This window comes from Catharus ustulatus, chromosome 27 (genome assembly GCF_009819885.2).
Source record: "Catharus ustulatus isolate bCatUst1 chromosome 27, bCatUst1.pri.v2, whole genome shotgun sequence".
Lineage (NCBI taxonomy): Eukaryota > Metazoa > Chordata > Aves > Passeriformes > Turdidae > Catharus > Catharus ustulatus.
Window position 1 is genome coordinate 3,761,561 of NC_046247.1, and position 20,328 is coordinate 3,781,888.

Sequence of the window (20,328 nt, forward strand, 5' to 3'; positions counted from 1 at the left end):
TTAAATCCTTCATTTTAAATTTCTTTAATTAATACATTTTAATTCGTTTATTTTAATCACTTTATTTTAGTAATCTGTATTTTATAAACTTTATTTCCCCATTCCCGATGCCCACGTGGCCCTTTTCACCGCGATTTAATTTGAATTCTTTCACTTTTAATCCTGTAATTTTACACTCCTTCATTTTAAACGCCTCTATTTTAATTCCTTTAGCTCCTTTAACTCCTTTACTCCCTTTGTTTTTATTTCCCAGCCCTGCTGCCCCCATTCTTGATGCCCCCGTATCCCTTCCCACCGCGGTTTTAACCCCTATTAATTATTTTAATTCCTTAATTTTAAATCCCGTTCTTTTAACAGATTTATTTTCACACCTTTATTGCCATTTGTCCCGTTCCCTCTGCACACCAGCACCTTTTCACGCCGCTTTTAAGCGCTTTCTTTATTTTCAACCCCTTTATTTTAAACCCCTGCACTTCTCACCCCTTCACTTTTAACGCCTTTATTTTATAAATCAATTCTCACCGCTTTCCTCCCCTTCCCCTCACGGCCGCGCATGCGCGGAGCGGCCGCGCCGGGCGGGCCGCGCGTCCCCGCGCCGTTCCCGCGCTGTCCCCGCGCACGCGCGTTCCCGCCCCTGCCCCCCCCGGCCCCTCAGCCCGCCCGCCCGCCGCCATCTTGCGAGGAGCCGCCGCGGGACCGTCCGCCGGCGGGGCCGGCGCCGCTCGGGCTGCCCGGGCTGCCCAGGGCTCACGGGGCCGCCCCGGCGGGCGGGAAGAGCCGGGGCGGGCGGCGGCGGCGCCATGGAGGATGAAATGCCCAAGACCCTGTGAGTGGGGAGGGGGCGAGACCGCCTATTGTTCCCGGCTCCGCGGGGAGGGGCGGCCCGGGGTCGCCTCACGGACGGGGCCCCTCAGCCCCGCAGTGCTGCGGGAGCGACCCCCGCCCGGGGCTGAGGGGAGCCCGGCTCCCGCGGTATTCCTGCCCTTTCCTCGTTCGCAGTGCTGGGCACCGCCGGCCTCCCCTACGCTCCCGGGCCTTACCCTGGGCCTCCAGCTCACATCTGGGCTGTGTGGAAGCTGTGTGTTCCTTCCCCAGTACATCCCAACTCACATCTGGAGAGAAAAGGGGTCTGGAAGGTGTGTCCCCCTACCCAGTCCATCCCAGGTCACACTCGGAGCGAGAAGTGGTCTGGAAGGTGTGTCCCCCCTTCTCTTTAATAGAAAGGAGGTTTGGAAAATGTGTGCCCCTCTCTCCAGCCCAGCCCAGGTCACATCTGGAGGGAGAAGTGGTCTGGAAGGTGTGTCCCCTTTCCCAGTCCATCCCAGGTCACATCTGGAGAGAAAAGGGGTCTGGAAGTGTGTCCCCCATCCCAGTCCATCCCAGGTCACACTCGGAGCGAGAAGTGGTCTGGAAGGTGTGTCCCCCCTTCTCTTTAATAGAAAGGAGGTTTGGAAAGTGTGTGCCCCTCTCTCCAGCCCAGCCCAGGTCACATCTGGAGGGAGAAGTGGTCTGGAAGGTGTGTCCCCCTACCCAGTCCATCCCAGGTCACACTCGGAGGGAGAAGTGGTCTGGAAGGTGTGTACCCCCCTTCTCGTGGATAGAAAGGGGGTTTGGAAAGTGTGTGCCCCTCTCTCCAGCCCAGCCCAGGTCACATCTGGAGAGCAGAGCAGTGTGGAAGGTGTCCTCCCCTCCCTGCTACATCCCAACTCACATCTGGAGGGAAGGGAGGTCTGGAAGGTGTGTGCCCCCCTCCCCAGTCCATCAGAGCCCATGGCAGGGGATAGAACTGGATGATTCGAGTCCCTTCCACCCCAGACCGTTCCATGGTGAGAGTCCTGCCCTTCTGCATGACCCATGTAGGTTTTTGGGAGCTGGATTTTCCCCTGGGGGTGTGAGGGCAAACAGCTGGAGCCCCACTGCCCTGGCCAGCAGCTCCCTGGGAATGACCAGGAGGTGCCTGTAAATCCAGTGCTTATCCCAGTGTTCAAAGCACTCTCTGAACCTGTTGCTTCCCAAGGAGTGAATCAAAAAGCCACGTCAGGGGAGGTTCAGGGTGGATTTTAGCAAAGGGTGCTGCTCCTGTGCACACCTGGGCTGGGCTTTCCTCCTTTGCCCAGGCAGGGGTTACCTGGAGTAGCTTTCCCTTGTTCAGATCAGGGAAATCAGGCTCCCATGCCACCTCTAGAAGCCTTCTCCAGTGCAGCAGAAAGGACAGGAGGGAGAGAGGGAATCATCCCAAGGTGAGGGACTGTTGTGCCCTTGGATTCCTGCCCTTCCCCAGGGCTTGAGAAACAACTTGGCTGAGTGACCACAGGACAAGGAGACCCTGACGTGCCTCACCCCAGCTGTCCTGAGCACTGACCACTCTCTGCATCCCCAGCCCCGGTGTTTTCCCACATTTTGGGAGCTATTCCTGGCCTGTGCAAACACAGAGCTGCTGGTGTGTTTGGGTGTTTATTTGGGAAGATGTTTTCTCCCATCCCAAGGAGCCTAGTGGTCTTGGAGTGTGCCAAGGAATCCAAGTGCCTGTCCTGGGGCACGTGTGGCTGGTGGCACAGACAGGGAATCATTGAGGCTGGAAAAGACCTCCAGGATCACTGAGTCCTGCCTTAAAACACAGCTCAGGGCTGAGCAACGTTCCTCTGACTCTCTCCTTGTGTGACTTTCTGGGGTCACACAGGGAATTGTCCCCAGCTGGGTGTCACAGGTTGGGTTTAGAAGGAGCAAAGTGCAGCTCAGGTGATCTTTAGTGAGTGTTAAATGAGTGCTCACACAGGGATTTCTGTAGGATTTCTGCTCCAGAAACACCCCTAAGTGTGGATTTTGGGGTTCCCTCAGCTTCCCAAAACCCTCTGCAACCTGTTTTTCCCTTCCCAGCCATTCCTCAAATAACTCCTTGGGTTTGCCTTTTCCACCTCACCTGTGTTAGTGAGGAGCAAAGGCAGAAGGTTGGGATCTTTAGTGGGTGTTAAATCAGTGCTCACACAGGGATTTCTGTAGGATTTCTGCTCCAAAAACACCCCCAAGTGTGGATTTTGGGGCTTCCTCAGCTTCCCAAAACCCTCTGCAACCTGTTTTTTCCTCCCCAGATGTTCCTCAAATAACTCCTTGGTTTTGCCTTTTCCACCTCACCTGTCAGTGAGGAGCAAAGGCAGAAAGTTGGGATCTTTAGTGGGTGTTAAATCAATGCTCACACAGGGATTTCTGCTCCAGAAACACCCCCAAGTGTGGATTTTGGGGTTCCCTCAGCTTCCCAGAGCCCTCTGCACCTTAAGACATTCCTTAACACATTCCAGTTGTTTTTCTGGAGCAGATTGCAGACACTTTTTGGTTTTTTGCCTTTTCCACCTCACCCGTGTCAGTGAGGGGGGTGCAGAGCCCTGTGTTCCCTTAGGAGTTTTTTTTCCTTGTGTAAATGAATTCCTGGAGGTGCAGCTCCTTTTCCCACGGGCATTTCCCTTCCTTGAAAGCCACTTTTCAGCAGATGATGGATCTGCAGAGCAGGTTGGAGGTGACAGAGTCCTGTTGTTTGTGTTTTCCATGGGTGCACGTGGGATACGTGTCCTAAATTAAATTAATTTGTGGTCTGAAGCACGCATAAACCCTGGCAGCAGTTGGGTTTGGCTTCTCAAGATAAACTTGAATAACACAGCCCTTCATCTACAGAGTCATCAGCCAACTCTTTAATTGGATTCTCATCCAATTAGCAGGAAAGAAAAGGGTGGGAGAGGTGCAGGAAGAAAAGAGGCAGGGCTGAACTCTCCTTGCCTGGCAGGGTCACCTGGGTGCTGGGTCATGTTTGTGTGAGTGGCCCAGGACAAGGTCCAGGTGTGCTGCAAATTCCATGGAAAAGTCAGGGAAAATTCCATGGAAAAGTCATGTACTGGTTCATGGCCCTGCTCTGGGTGTTCCCCACTCTCTGTACACACAAATATTCCTGCAGATCCTTCAGGAGTGCAGAGATTGGTGGGATTTTTGGGAATCACTTCCCTAAAACCTGCTAAACCCAGTGCTGAGGTCAGGAATGTTTCAGGAGAGGCCTGAAATCCCATCAGTCAGAGCTCAGGGGGTGGATGCTCTGTTTGGGAACCTTCCAGCCACAAATTAATGAATTCAGACCCAGAAGGTCGTGTGAGGCTCATCACTGTGGTGCTTCCATTGATTTGTTGTCCAAATAATTATAATATTTTAAAAAGAGAGTGAAAGGGAAGCCTTGCTAATTCTGCTCTGGTTAATGAGGTGCTGATGGGTCAAAGGTTGGATTCTGTGACCTTGGGTCTTTTCCAGCCTCTCTGATCCCACTCTCGGTTGGACTTGCTGGGGAAAAATGTCCTGGTGTTAACTGCCTTAATGAAGTGCTCTAATTCCTCCTTTTTTTAAGGTTTTAAGGAAAAGTGTCCGAAGTGCAGGAATCACTCACTCAGAACCAGACATGCCTGTAAATACCTGCCTGCTGATCTTAAACCCCAGTGCTGCCTCCTACCTAAAACAATTGGCCAAATAATCACCACAGAGCTGCTGTGTGAGCCGTTCCTGACACACACTGGGTCTGCTTCCCACAAAACCAAACCTCAGAGTGCATCCCTGCAGAGCCCAGGAGCAGGAACAGAGCTGGGATTGCTCCTGGTGGTTCTCTGACAGCAGCAGGAACAGAGCTGGGATTGCTCCTGGGTGTTCTCTGATAGTGACAGCAACAGGAACATGAGCAGAGCTAGGATTGCTCCTGGGTGTTCTCTGAGAGCAGCAGGAACATGAGCAGAGCTGGGATTGCTCCTGGTGGTTCTCTGACAGCAGCAGGAACAGAGCTGGGATTGCTCCTGGGTGTTCTCTGATAGTGACAGCAACAGGAACATGAGCAGAGCTAGGATTGCTCCTGGGTGTTCTCTGAGAGCAGCAGGAACATGAGCAGAGCTGGGATTGCTCCTGGATGTTCTCTGAGAGCAGCAGGAGCACGAGCAGAGCTGGGATTGCTCCTGGATGTTCTCTGAGAGCAGCAGGAACATGAGCAGAGCTTGGATTGCTCCTGGTTGTTCTCTCACAGCTCCTTTAACATGAGCAGAGCCTGGATTGCTCCTGGTGGTTTTCTGACAGCCCCTTTACCCCTCTGGAAGCAGCAGGAGCAGAAGCAGAGCCTGGATTTGCTGCTGGGTGTTCTCTGAGAGCAGCTCAGGAGCATGAGCAGAGCTTGGATTGCTCCTGGGTGTTCTCTGACAGCCCCTTTAATGTAGCAAAGCTTGGATTGCTCCTGGGTGTTCTCTGAGAGCCCCTTTAATGTAGCAAAGCTTGGATTGCTCCTGGGTGTTCTCTGAGAGCAGCAGGAGCACGAGCAGAGCTTGGATTGCCCCTGGTTGTTTTTTGATGGCCCCTTTACCCCTCTGGAAGCAGCAGGAGCAGCAGAGCCTGGATTGCTCCTGGGTGTTCTCTGACAGCAGCAGGAACAGAGCTGGGATTGCTCCTGATTGTTCTCTCACAGCCCCTTTAATGTAGCAAAGCTTGGATTGCTCCTGGGTGTTCTCTGACAGCCCGTTTAACATGAGCAGTGCCTGGGTTGCTCCTGGTTGTTTTTTGACAGCCCCTTTACCCCTCTGGAAGCAGCAGGAGCAGAAGCAGAGCCTGGATTTGCTCCTGGTTCTCTCACAGCCCCTTTAATGTGAGCAGAGCCTGGATTTGCTCCTGGTTGTTCTCTGACAGCAACAGGAACGTGAGCAGAGCTTGGATTGCTCCTGGTTGTTCTCTCACAGCCCCTTTAATGTAGCAAAACTTGGATTGCTCCTGGTTGTTCTCTCACAGCCCCTTTAATGTAGCAAAACTTGGATTTGCTCCTGGTTGTTCTCTCACAGCCCCTTTAACGTAACAAAGCTTGGATCTGCTCCTGTTTGTTCTCTCACAGCCCCTTTGCCCCTGTGACACCAGCTCAGGTGCACCAGTGTGGTTTCAGGGCTGGCATTTGGCCAGGATTCCCTGGCAGAGCTTTCCCACAGAACGTTCCTCTGCGGGAACCTCGGGGGCTGAGGTTTCTCACTGGGCTTTTTATAAAAATCTCATGACTTGGGCTCAGCAACAACAAAAACAGCCACCCCTGGGTCACAGATGTGCCAAGGAAGCCAAAACCCCAGGTGGGAGTGGGGCTTTGGGATGTGTTTGTCCTTGGGGAGGCTGATCCTTGCTGAATTGGGAATGTGTGCACTCAAGCACGTTGGCCCTCGGGTGTTCAGACACATCCAAAACCTGAGGCTCTTGGAAGGAGCCAACCAAATGTTTTTTAAAATGTGGACAAACAGCAGCCTGAGCTGCTGAGGGCAGCTGGGAAGTGGTGCTGGGGCAGGGATGACAGTGGGATATGGGAATTGGAATTTCTGTACTGGGAAATCATAGTAGGGATGTGGGAATTGGAATTTCTGTACTGGGAAATCATAGTAGGGATGTGGGAATTGGACTCTGTATTGAGGAATCAGTGTAGGGATATGAGAACTGATGTGTTCTGTATTGGGAGTTGGTGTGGGGATGTGGGAACTGGATTTTCTGTACTGGGAAATTAATCAGTGTGGGATATGGGAACTGGAGTTTGTACTGGGAGATCCATCAGTGTAGGGATATGAGAACTGGATTTTCTGTACTGGGAAATCAATCTGTGGGATATGAGAACTGGATTTTCTGTACTGGGAAATCAATCTGTGGGATATGAGAACTGGAAGTTTCTGTACTGGGAATTGGGATGGAATATGGGAACTGCAGTTTGTACTGGGAAATCAGTTTGGAAGGTCAAGTTCATGGAGTCATGGAATGCTGCAATGGTTTAGTTGGGAAGGAACATTAAACCCACCCAGGGCCACCCCTGCCATGGGGACACCTCCCACTGTCCCCAGTGCTTCAGCCTGGCCTTGGACACTGCCAGGAATCCAGGGACAGCCCCAGCTCCTCTGGGAATTCCATCCCAGCCTCTCCCCATCCTCCCAGCCAGGAATTCCTTCCCAAAATCCCATCCAAACCAGCACAGGGAATCCTGGAATGATTTGGGTTGGAGGGGATCCCAAAATTCATTTGGTCCCACACTCCCACTGTCCCAGGTGCTCAAACCTGGCCTTGGGCACTTCAGGGATCTCTGCTGGGAATTCCATCCCAGCCCTCCAGCACTGGGAATCCATTCCCCCTTTTCCTGTCACTCCATCCCTGTCCCCAAAGCCCTTTGCAGCCTCCAGAGTGTCCAACACCCGTGTCCATCCCTGTGTTTGACCCTCAGGTACGTGGGGAACCTCTCCAGGGACGTGACTGAAGCTCTGATCCTGCAGCTCTTCAGCCAGATCGGCCCCTGCAAGAACTGCAAGATGATCATGGATGTAAGAGCCTGGATCCTCTGATTTCCCTGCTCCTTAACTGCTGCCTCCAGGCTGTGTGTGCTCCTGGCTCTGGGAATTCCTCTGCAAACAGGCCACAAGCACCTGAAATAAATCTGGAGATGCACTCAGATGGGTTTGGCATCGTTTCTGCACGTGCCTGGTGGTGAATTTAGAGATGGGTGGGCATGGAGAGGGAGAGTGGACTCATTAAATCATGAGGTTTTAAAACCTCTTTACCATAATTTTTTACTCTTTCTGAAGCAGAATTGAGAGCTCTGGGAGCATTGACAGTAGAGTCAGAAAACCTGTCCTCATGGGGCTGCTGAGGGAGGGACACTGTACTCCTTAAATCATGAGAGGATTGCAAATAAGGTTTTAAAAATCCTTGGCCATAATTTTACCTTTCTAAAGCAGAACTGAAAGCTCTAGGAGCATTGTTAGTTCCTGTAGAGTCAGAAAACCTGTCCTAATCCTGGGTTTGTGTCCCTAATCCTGGGTTTGTGTCCCTGTGTCTGTCCCTAATCCCGGGTGTGTGTCTCTAATCCCGGGTTTGTGTCACTAATCCTGGGTGTCTGTCTCCAGTCCTGGGTTTACATTCCTAATTCCAGGTTTATGTCCCTAGTCCCTGGTGTGTGTCCCTAATCCCATGTTTGTGTCCCCAATCCTGGGTTTGAGTCCCTAGTCCCAAGTTTGTGACCCCAGTCCCAGATGTGTGACCCCAATCCCAGGTGTGTGTCCCCAATCCCAGTTTCTGTCCCTAATGACAGTTTGTGTCCCCAATCCCTTGTGTGTGTCCCCAGTCCCAGGTGTGTGTCCCCAATCCCAGGTGTGTGTCCCCAGTCCCAGGTGTGTGTCCCCAATCCCATGTGTGTGTTCCCAATCCCCTGTGCATGTCCCCAATCCCAGATGTGTGTCCCCAATCCCAGTTTATGTCCCTAACCCCTGTTTGTGTCCCTAACCTCTGTTTGTGTCCCTAATCCCGGTTTGTGTCCCTAATGACAGTTTGTGACCCCAGTCCCCTGTGTGTGTCCCCAGTCCCTGTGTCTGTCCCTAACCCCTGTGTGTCCCTAACCCCGGTTCCTGTCCCTAACCCCTGTGTCTGTCCCTAACCCCAGTTCCTGTCCCTGACCCTGTGTCTGTCCCCAACCCCTGTGTCTGTCCCTAATCCCTGTGTGTCCCTAACCCCTGTGTCTGTCCCTAACCCTGTGTGTCCCTAACCTCAGTTCCTGTCCCTAACCCCTGTTTCTGTCCCTAACCCCAGTTCCTGTCCCTAACCCCTGTGTGTCCCTAACCTCAGTTCCTGTCCCTAACCCCAGTTCCTGTCCCTAACCCCTGTGTGTCCCTAACCCCTGTGTCTGTCCCTAACCCCTGTGTGTCCCTAACCCCTGTGTCTGTCCCCAATCCCAGTTCCTGTCCCTAATCTGGGATCTGTCCCTCTCAGACAGCTGGCAATGATCCCTACTGCTTCGTGGAGTTCTACGAGCACCGGCACGCGGCCGCGGCGCTGGCTGCCATGAACGGCAGGAAGATAATGGGTAAGGTAAGCTGCTGTGCTCTGGGGTGAGTCTGGGGCTGTGCCAGGGCTGGGGGAGTCCTGCTGGGAAAGCAGGGCTGCAAAGGCTGAGTCTTCTGTGGGGTGGAGATCTCAGCGGGGCACGGCTCAGGAGAGGAGTTCAGAGTGTTGGGAAGAGGAGTTCAGGGTGTTGGGAGAGGGAGTTCAGGATGTTTGGAGGAGTTCAGGGTGTTGGGAGTTCAGGATGTTGGGAGGAGGAGTTCAGGGTGTTGGGAACAGTTCAGGATGTTGAGAGGAGGAGTACAGGGTGTTGGGAACAGTTCAGGGTGTTGAGAGGAGAAATTCAGAACCCTGGGAGGAGTGCAGAGTGGTGGGAGGAGTTCAGAACCCTGGGAGGAGTTCAGAGTGTTGGGAGGAGGAGTTCAGCGTGTTGGGAACAGTTCAGGGTGTTGGGAATCGTTCAGGGTGTTGGGAGGAGTTCAGGGTGTTGGGAGAGGGAGTTCAAGATGTTTGGAGGAGTTCACGGTGTTGGGAGGAGTTCAGGGTGTTGAGAAGAGTTCAGGGTGTTGGGAGGAGTTCAGAGTGTTGGGGAGAGTTCAGGGTGTTGGGAGGAGGAATTCACAACCCTGGGAGCAGTTCAGAGTGTTGGGAGGAGTTCAGAGTGTTGGGAGAAAAAGTTCAGAGTGTTGGGAGAAGTTCAGAGCATTGGGAGCAGTTCAGAGTGTTGGAAGAAGGAATTCAGAACACTGGGAGGAGCAGTTCAGAGCAGTGGGAGCAGTTCAGATTGTTGGAAGAAGGAATTCAGGGTGTTTGGAGGAGAAGTTCAGAGCTTTGGGAAGAAGAGTTCAGAACACTGAGAGGAGTTCAGAACACTGGGAGGAGAAGTTCAGAGCATTGGGAGAAATTTAGAGTGTTGGGAGAGATTCCAATGTTGGGAGGAACTTGGAGCTGAGGATGTGGAGCTGGGAGCAAATGCCAGAGCTGCAGAGTGGCTGGGCTGGGAAGGCCCCTCTGGAGATGATTCTGTGCCAAAGTTCATTCAGAGCAGGGTGCACAGGGCAGTGTCCAGGCAGGGCTTTGCTGTCTGCTGAGGAGATACCACAGCCTGCTCCAGGCCTCAAAGGAAAGTTCTCCTTCATATTCTCCTTCATCTTTTCCTCATATTCAGGTGGAATTCCCCATCTCTCAGTCCCATTGTCCCTTTCCCTGTCACACTGCTCACAGTGTGTCCCTGTCCTGTTCACAATCACCTCTGAGACACTGGGAAGCCATTCCTGTGTCCTGTCCCTCCATCCCTTCTTGAAGTTTAACCCTGTAGGGTCAGATTTGAGCACTGGAGATGCCTGAGCTTTTTGGGATTTGCCAAATCTGATGTTTGATTCCCATTTGCAGGAGGTCAAAGTGAACTGGGCCACCACCCCCAGCAGCCAGAAGAAAGACACCAGCAGTAAGTGTCCCTGAGCTGTGCAAATTCTGAACCAGAACTGCACCACCAGAGCTCTGGGGGAATGCTTTGGATTGGAAACCTAATTATTTATTGTGTTTGTGTTAATTAATTTTTCCTCTGTTTTGCTCAGAGGGTGTCTTCAATCACTAAATGCTCCTGTCTCTTCTCCCCCAAAGATCATTTCCATGTGTTTGTGGGAGACCTCAGCCCTGAGATCACAACTGAAGACATCAAAGCAGCCTTTGCTCCCTTTGGAAGAATCTCGTAAGTTCTTTCTGGGGCACATCAGGGTCTCTGTCCTGAGTGGAGGCAGCTCTGTGCTGAGTGAGTGACACTGTGGCAGTGAGGGACCACAGTCCTGCTCTCACAGCCACATCCTGTATCCCACCTGTCCTGGAAAATCCAAATCCTTTATCCACCTGCCCTGCAAAATCCAGATTCTTAATCCCACCTGCCCTGCAAAATCCTCATCATATATCCACCTGCCCTGCAAAATCCAGATCCTTTATTCCACCTGCCCTGCAAAATCCAGATCCTTTATCCCACCTGTCCTGCAAAATCCAGATCCTTTATCCCACCTACCCTGCAAAATCCAAATCCTTTATCCACCTGCCCTGCAAAATTGAGATCCTTTATCCCACCTGTCCTGCAAAATCCAGATTCTTAATCTCACCTGTCCTGGAAAATCCAGATCCTTTATCCCACCTACCCTGCAAAATCCACATCCTTTATCCACCTGCCCTGCAAAACCAGCTGAGCTGCTCCCTTTGTCTTTCAGGGACGCTCGGGTGGTCAAGGACATGGCCACGGGCAAGTCCAAGGGCTATGGCTTCGTGTCCTTCTTCAACAAATGGGTAAGAGCTCAGCTTTCCTTCTCAGAAATGGGTAAAAAATCTTCATTTCCTTCAATAAATGGGTAAAATCCCTTTATTTCCCTCTTAATAAATGGATAAAATCCATTCATTTCCTCTTAATAAGTGGGTAAAATCCCTTTATTTCCTTCCTCAAGAATGGGTAAAATCTCTTCATTTCCTTCTTGGTCACTCAGGAGGCACTGGGGTCACTCAGGAGGACACTGGGGTCACTCAGGATCACTGGGGTCACTCAGGAGGGCACTGGGGTCACTCAGCAGGACACTGGGGTCACTCAGGAGGGCACTGGGGTCACTCAGGAGGACACTGGGGTCACTCAGGAGGGCACTGGGGTCACTCAGGATGTGCTGGGGTCACTCAGGATGGCACTGGGGTCCCTCCCATGTCTGTCCCTCAGGAAGGGTTACCTGCCCTGGGGTCAGTGCTGTTTCTCTCCCCTCTCTCCCCTGCAGGATGCTGAGAATGCCATCCAGCAGATGGGGGGGCAGTGGCTCGGGGGGCGACAGATCCGAACCAACTGGGCCACCAGGAAACCTCCAGCTCCCAAGAGCACCTATGACAGTAGGTGCCCACCCTGTGCCCTGCCAGCTCCTGATCCCAGAGTTTTTGGGGTGGGACACCTTCCCCTACCCCAGAGTGCTCCAGTCCTGTCCAGCCTGGCCTTGGGCAGTGCCAGGGATGGAGCAGCCCCAGCTGCTCTGGGAATTCCATCCCTACCCTCATTCCTTCCCTAAATCCCAGCCCAATCTCCCTTTTCCCAGTGGGAAACCATTCCCTGTGTCCTGTCCTTCCATCCTTCCCTTGTCCCAACTCCCTCCAGCTCTCTGGAGCCCCTTTAGGCTGATTTCCTATTCCCTCAATAATTTTCTGGAGTTTTCCATGATTTGCTGGAATTTCCAGGATTTTTCCAGAATTTTCCTGGTGTGTTCCCATCCCTGAATTCTTGTTGCATTCCTGTCCCTGATCCCAAATTCTGTCCCTGGAGGGGGATCTGATGTGTCCCTAGAAAGATTTGGAACTCATTCCCAACACCCTGCACCAGGCAGGGCTGAAATCCCCCCACAGTTCCCTGGCACTGTCCCCATGTCCCCAGGGGTGCTCACATGTGTCCCTCTCACTGTCACTGTCCCCAGGGGTGCTCAGGTGTGTCCCTGTCACTGTCCCCAGGGGTTCTCAAGTGTGTCCCTTCAGAGCCCCCCCAATCTCTTGCAGCAAACACCAAACAATTGTCCTACGACGAGGTGGTGACACAGTCCAGCCCCAGCAACTGCACCGTGTACTGCGGGGGGGTCACCTCGGGCCTCACAGGTACGTGTGGCCTCCCTGTCACTGTCACTGTCCCCGTGTCCCCACCCCACTGTCACTGTCTCATGTCCCCAGGGGTGTCTGAGGTGTGGCCCTGCCCCTGCCACTCTCCCTTTGTCTCCAGAGATTCCTCACATCTGCCCCTGTCACTGTCCCCATGTCCCCAGGGGTGCTCATGTGTGTCCCTGGCACTGTCCCCAGGGGTTCCTCACATGTGTCCCTGTCAGTGTCCCCAGGGTTCCTCAGGTGTGTCACTGTCCCCAGGGGTGCCTCATGTGTGTCCCTGTCACTGTCAGTGTCCCCAGGGCTGCTCAAGTGTGTTCCTGTCCCTGTCCCCAGGGGTTCCTCACGTGTGTCCCTGTCAGTGTCCCCAGGGGTTCCTCACATGTGTCCCTGTCCCTGTCAGTGTCCCCAGGGGTGCTCAGGTGTGTCCCTGTCCCTGTCAGTGTCCCCAGGGTTCCTCAGGTGTGTCCCTGTCAGTGTCCCCAGGGGTGCTCAGGTGTGTCCCTGTCCCTGTCAGTGTCCCCAGGGGTGCTCAGGTGTGTCCCTGTCCCTGTCAGTGTCCCCAGGGGTGCTCAGGTGTGTCCCTGTCCCTGTCAGTGTCCCCAGGGGTGCTCAGGTGTGTCCCTGTCCCTGTCAGTGTCCCCAGGGTGCCTCAGCTGCTCTCTCTCTCTGTCCTTCCTGCTGCAGAGCAGCTGATGCGCCAGACCTTCTCCCCCTTCGGGCAGATCATGGAGATCCGAGTGTTCCCAGATAAAGGCTACTCCTTTGTCAGGTGGGCTGGGCTGGGACTGGGGTGGGGTGGGGGGTTCATTCTGAACAACTAACCCTGGGATTGAGCAAAGCCACTTCATTGTTCACTTTATTCTAAACCTCCTGTGCACACAATCACCCACAACTTCATTGGTGCTGCTCTGTCATCCCCAAGCTCTGCAGGAAATGTGGTTGGTTACAGTCCAGGCCTTCACCTCCCTTCTTTATTCCCCTTGGAATTCTCTTTTTCAGCCTCTTCTTTCCCAATTTATGTTCCAGTAGCCTTGACGAATTCCAGAGTGTTTGATGGAACTAAATAATGTCTTGGTAATTTAGTAAGAATGGCTAAATTTAGTAGTTAATCATTTAGTAAGAATAATTTAAAATGGCTTGGCTGGTACACCTGGAACACACTGTGGCCTGAACTGTTCAAATACATTGCTGCAGGTTTGCAGGGTTAAAGGGGTTTGACTTCCTCTGCTTTGAGGAATTATGGCTGTAACAAGAGGGAAAAATCCCAAAAAACACCCAGAACAGGGACCTTTGTCTGATGGGATCTCCATCAGCACAGAGGAGTCACTGAACCCTCCCAGGTTAGAGAGGTTTTCCTTCCTCTACTTTGAGGAACTATGGCTGTAACAAGAGGGAAAAATCCCAAAAACCCCTGGAACAGGGTCCTTGGTCGTCCATCAGCACAAAGCAGTCACTGAACCCTCCCAGGTTAGAGAGGTTGTGCTCTGAGGAGGGATTATGACCATAAAAAATTGGAAAGAATCCCAAAAAACACCCAGAACAGGGCCCTTTGTCACATAGGATCTCCATCAGCACAGAGGAGTCACTGAACCCTCCCAGTTTAGAGAGGTTGTGCTCTGAGGAGGGATTATGACCATAAAAAATTGGAAAAGTCCCAAAAAACACCACTATTAATTTATTTAAAATCCATGAATTGCCTGCTGTCCTTGCTGAATTCCCCAGTTGAGGGAGAATGACAGGATGAAGTAAATCCCAAGAAATATTCCCAATTCCATGCCCACAGGTTCAATTCCCACGAGAGCGCTGCCCACGCCATCGTCTCCGTCAACGGCACCACCATCGAGGGCCACGTGGTGAAATGTTACTGGGGCAAGGAGACACCTGACATGGTCAGCCCTGTCCAGCAGGTCAGGGGGCTGCTCCACATGGGGGGCTGATTAATGGGCTGTTAATTGGCTGGGATGAGGGAATGAGATGGATGATGGATGGATGGATGATGGATGGATGATGGATGATGGATGATGGATGATGGATGGATGATGGATGGATGGATGGATGATGGATGGATGATGGATGGATGGATGATGGATGGATGATGGATGGATGGATGATGGATGGATGATGGATGGATGATGGATGGATGATGGATGGATGGATGATGGATGGATGGATGATGGATGGATGGATGGATGGATGATGGATGATGGATGGATGGATGATGGATGGATGATGGATGGATGATGGATGGATGATGGATGGATGGATGATGGATGGATGGATGATGGATGGATGATGGATGGATGGATGATGGATGGATGGATGATGGATGGATGATGGATGGATGGATGATGGATGGATGATGGATGGATGATGGATGGATGGATGATGGATGGATGGATGATGGATGGATGGATGGATGATGGATGATGGATGGATGGATGATGGATGGATGATGGATGGATGGATGATGGATGGATGGATGATGGATGATGGATGGATGATGGATGGATGGATGGATGGATGATGGATGGATGATGGATGGATGATGGATGATGGATGGATGGATGATGGATGGATGATGGATGGATGATGGATGGATGGATGATGGATGATGGATGGATGATGGATGGATGGATGATGGATGATGGATGATGGATGGATGGATGATGGATGGATGATGGATGGATGATGGGTGGATGATGGATGGTTGATGGATGATGGATGGATGATGGATGGATGGATGATGAATGGATGGATGATGGATGGTTGATGGATGATGGATGGATGATGGATGGATGGATGATGAATGGATGGATGATGGATGGATGGATGGATGATGGATGGATGGATGATGGATGGATGATGGATGGATGATGGATGATGGATGGATGGATGATGGATGATGGATGGATGGATGGATGGATGGATGATGGATGGATGATGGATGATGGATGGATGGATGATGGATGGATGGATGATGGATGGATGGATGATGGATGATGGATGGATGATGGATGGATGGATGGATGATGGATGGATGGATGATGGATGGATGATGGATGGATGGATGATGGATGGATGGATGATGGATGGATGGATGATGGATGGATGATGGATGGATGGATGGATGGATGATGGATGGATGGATGATGGGTGGATGGATGATGGATGGATGATGGATGGATGATGGATCATGGATGGATGGATGATGGATGATGGACTTGGAATGCCAGGACAAAGGGGAGTGGCTTCAGAGTGCCAGAGGGCAGGGACAGGAGGGATATTGGGAAAGGATATATGGGATACTGGGAAGGGATGGATGGGATATTGGGTTAGATGGGATATTGGGAAGGGTTAGATGGGATATTGGGAAGGATGGATGGGATATGGGGATAGATGGGATATTGGAAAGAATGGATGGGATAATGGGAAGGATGCATGGGATACTGGGAAGGGTTGGATGGTATACTGGGAAGGGATGGATGGGATATTGGGAAGGATGGGTGGGATATGGGGATAGGTGGGATAATGGGAAGGGATGGATGGGAAGGATGGATGGGATATGGGGAAGGATGGATGGGATATTGGGAAGGGACAAGAGGGATAGATGGGATATTGGGAAGGGATGGATGGGATATTGGGAAGGGATGGATGGGATATTGGGAAGGATGGATGGGATGTGGGGAAGGATGGATGGGATATTGGGAAGGATGGATGGCATATAGAGATAGGTGGGATAATGGGAAGGGATAAATGGGATATTGGGATGGGACAGGAATATTGGAAAGGGCTGGAATTCCCAGCAGAGCTGTGACCTGGGAGCACCCATGTCCAGCTTGGAACACCCAGCTCCTGTCAGGGCTCTGAGAATTCCCACATCCCCATTCCTGACCGTGTCCCCTGTGTCCCCAGGGCCAGCTGAGCTACCCCCCAGCCTACGGGCAGTGGGGGCAGTGGTACGGGGGGGCCCAGCTGGGCCAGTACGTGCCCAACGGCTGGCAGGTGCCAACCTACGGCGTGTACAGCCAGGCCTGGAGCCAGCAGGGCTTTGGGTGAGTGCTGGGGATTTATCCCAAATTTTATCCCTTTGGGGAAGGGGGTTTGGTATCTCAGAGCTGCAGCAAGGTGGGGACATCCCAGCAGGGCTTTGGGTGAGTGCTGGGGGATTCATCCTGGATTTTATCCCTTTGGGAAGGGGGTTTGGTATCTGGGAGCTGCAGTGGGGTGGGGACATCCCAGCAGGGCTTTGGATCAATCCTGAGCCACTTTTATCCCATTTTTTAGTCCTTTTGGGAAGGGGTTTTTTATCTCAGAGCTGCAGAGCTCTGAGGGACATCCCAGCAGGGCTTTGGATGAGTCATGGCAGCTTTATCCCAAATTTTATCCCTTTTGGGAAGGGGATTTTGTGTCTCAGAGCTGCAGTGGAATGGGAACATCCCAGCAGGGCTTTGGATGAACCCTGAGTGTTTTATCCCAATTTTTATCCCCTTTGGGAGGTGATTTTCACACCTTGGAGATGCAGTGAGGTGAGAACATCCCAGCAGGGCTTTGGATGAGCCCTGAGTGATTTATCCCATTTTTTTATCCCTTTGGGAACCAAATTTTGCACCTCAAAGCCACAGCAAGGTGGGGACATCCCAGCAGGGCTTTGGGTGAGCCCTGAGTGTTTTATCCCAATTTTTATCCCATTTGGGAGGTGATTTTCACACCTTGGAGCTGCAGTGGGGTGGGGACATCCCAGCAGGGCTTTGAGTGAATCCTGAGCATTTTTATCCCAAATTTTATCCCTTTTGGGAAGGGGATTTTCTACCTCAGAGCTGCAGCAAAGTGGGAACATCCCAGCAGGGCTTTGGATGAGCCTTGAGTGATTTTTTCCCATTTTTTATCCCCTTTGGGAACCAAATTTTGCACCTCAAACCCGCAGCAAGCTGCGAACATCCCATCGGGTAACAACACCCCCCTATCACCCCAAATCTCCACAAACCCCTCCCTAAACACCTCCAAAGCCAATTCAGGAATCCCTAAAGGATTTTTTTCCCTCTCTAACCAGGCAGAGCCAGTCCTCAGCCCCGTGGATGGGTCCCAGCTACGGCGTGCAGGGGCAGAACGGCGCCGTGGTGCCGCCCCAGCCCGGCTTCCGCGTGGGCTTCGAGACCCCCTGAGCCCCCAGCTCAGTCCACAGCCACCACCAATCATGGAGTGAGCCCCAGAGCATTGAAATTTTAACAAAATCCTTCCCTTTTCACCCCAAAAAAAAAAAAAAACCCGGATGCTGGATCGCCAACACCGCCGCCGCCTTTCGGTTTTTTTCTCTTTTTTTATTTTTAGTTTTTTTGTATTAAATGTGTTTTTTTGGAAACACAAATTGCAGGGACTTCGCTGCCTTAGCTGAGAATAGGGGCAGGAATTGCACAAAGTCATCCTTTGTGGGTTTGGGTTTTTTTTTTTTTTTGTGATTTTTTTTTTTGAGGGGTTTTTCCCTCAGAAAATTAAAAAATAACAGAAACAGCTGGAAAAAAAAACACCCAAAAGAAGCCAAAAGTGTGGGAATCCTGGAGCTGCCTTCAGCCTCACACCCTCTGTTTTAAAAGAGCCTCTTGGAGCATCCCCCCAAGCAGGGGGAGCTTTTTTTAGAAGATAAATCCTTCGTTTACATCATTTTTTTGTGAATCTCAGTGTGTTTTTCAGGGTTGGGTTTTTGCCTTTTTGCTGGGGAAAATAAAAAAAAAATTAAAATAAAATAAAAAAGGGACTTGAAAGTGCCCAGCTCTCCCCACATGAGCCAAAATTCCCACCCTGGGACAGCAAAATTCCTGTTGCTAAAACGTGACAAATCCCTCCGGGGGTAGGTTGGTTTTTTTGGTTTTATTTTTTTTTTTTAATTTTTTTACTGGTTTCTACATTTTCCTGTACTGATTCTGTAAAATATTAAGCGCAAATTGAAGAATTTTTGCACAACCTTTGGCCACTTTTGTACGTTTTTTCCTTATTTAAAGGTAGGACACGGAGTCTTTTGATGTGATTTATGCCTCAAATCTTCCCTCTTTTTTTGTCCTTACTTTTTTTGTGGATATGAAATATCTCTTGAAATATAAAGTTTTTAATCCTTTGTGTAAAATTCCCTCAGTAGAGCCCAGGTGTGTTTCTCAAGGGAGTGAAGGTGAGAAGACCTCCCAAACCTGATCTATCAGAGGCCAAAAAACGCCCTTTTCTATCCTACCTCTCGCCCAGCCTTTAAAAAAAACCACAAAAAACTCACAAAAAATGGAAAAAAAAAATACGAAAAACTTTTTTTTTAAAAAAAAAAAAAAAGGAAAAATGAAAAAACTGAGCTGCTTGTGTGCTGTGTTTTGTCGGGTGGGGGCACAGGTGGTGGTGCGTTGGGGTTGGGAAAGGCCAAATTTGGGGGAAAAAGGCGAAATTTGGGAGGAAAGGCGAAATTTGGGGGGGAAAGGCCAAATTTGGGGTATTTCCACCGCTAGGGCTGATGGGAATCGTAGTCCAAGCGGCTTTGGCGCTTGGGCTCCTCCTTGGACTACAACTCCCATCAGCCCGCGCGGTGCATCACGTGGTGCAGCAGACCAATAGGAGCGCGCCGCTGGCGGAAGTGGAGCCCCCCTCACGGCGCTCCCGGCGGCGGTAACGGGGCCCAGGTACCGGGGCGGGCCCGGTGGCGGAGGTGACGTCACAGGCCGCGAGGGATGCTGGGAAACCCCGGGTGACGCCGGTGAGGGGGGAGCGAGACCCCTGGGCCTGGTCGTGAGGGGACCCAGGGCCTGGTGGTGAGGGAAGAGACCCTCGGGCCTGGCCGTGAGGGGACCCGGGGCCTGGTGGTCCGGGGAGAGACCCCCGGGCCCCACCATGAGGGTACCTCGGGTCTGGCCGTGAAGGGAGAGACCCCCGGGCCTGGCTGTGAGGGGACTCGGAGCCTGGTGGTGTGGGGAGAGACCCCCAGGCCTGGCTGTGAAGGGAGAGACCCCCGGGCCTGGCCGTGAGGGGACCCCGGGGCCTGGTGTGGGGAGAGACCCCCGGGCTCGACCATGAGGGGACCCCGGGCCTGGCCGTGAGGGGAGAGACCCCCGGGCCTGGCCCTGAAGGGAGCCGGGGCCTGGCCATGAGGGGAGAGACCCCCGGGCCCGACCGTGAGGGGGACATGGGGACCAGGAGAGGGATGGGGCTTGGTGGGGCTCGGGCTGGGGAAGAGAGGCTCGTGGGGACCCCAGGGGGACAGGAGGGAGACACCTGATGAGGGTCGGGCTCTGCTCCCAGGGAACGAGTGACAGGACAAGGGGGAACGGGCTCAGGCTGTGCCTGGAGTGGCACAGGAAGTGTCAGGATGGCACAGGGACAGACAGTGGCCATTGGGGTGGCACAGGGACAGACAGTGGCCTTTGAGGCGGCACAGAGACCAGGCAGAATGGCTGTCAGGATGGCACAGGGACTGTCAGGGTGGCACGGGGTTAATGCAGAGTGACATCAGGACTAGCAGGGACCAAGAGGAATGGCCCTTGGGGTGACACAGGGACTCTTGGGTTCTCACAGGGACAAGCAGGGTGGCACAGGTACCACTGGGGTGACCATTGGGGTAGCACAGGGACTGTCAGAGTGACCACTGGGGTGGCACAGGGACTGCTGGGATGCCACAGGGACTGTTGGGGTGACCCGTGGGCTGGCCCAGCTTGTCAGGATGGCACAGGGACTGTCAAGGTGACCATAGGAGTGGCACAGGGACTGGCACGGTGACCATTGGGGTGGCATAGCCTGTCAGGATGGCACAGGGACTGTTGGGGTGACCCCTGGGCTGGCCCAGCCTGTCAGGGTGGCACAGGGACTGTTGGGGTGACACCT

At 52.4% G+C, this 20,328-nt stretch overlaps 1 protein-coding gene across 2 annotated transcripts; it reads left to right on the forward strand.

Moving 5' to 3' along the window:
- The first annotated feature begins 750 nt into the window (after positions 1 to 750).
- Positions 751 to 18,771, forward strand: TIA1 (TIA1 cytotoxic granule associated RNA binding protein). Of its 2 annotated transcripts, XM_033081293.1 has the most exons (12): positions 751 to 826; positions 7,241 to 7,337; positions 8,779 to 8,877; positions 10,243 to 10,297; positions 10,474 to 10,561; positions 11,076 to 11,151; positions 11,622 to 11,730; positions 12,382 to 12,477; positions 13,165 to 13,249; positions 14,264 to 14,387; positions 16,393 to 16,532; positions 17,531 to 18,771. In XM_033081293.1, exons 1-12 carry the CDS (start codon positions 801 to 803, stop codon positions 17,640 to 17,642), a joined length of 1,107 nt encoding a protein of 368 aa, XP_032937184.1. In that variant the 5' UTR covers positions 751 to 800; the 3' UTR covers positions 17,643 to 18,771. The 2 variants fall into 2 exon arrangements, with proteins under 2 accessions (XP_032937184.1, XP_032937185.1); XM_033081294.1 differs by lacking the exon at positions 751 to 826 and having other exon boundaries at positions 7,249 to 7,337; positions 8,783 to 8,877.
- Positions 18,772 to 20,328: the final 1,557 nt, after the last annotated feature.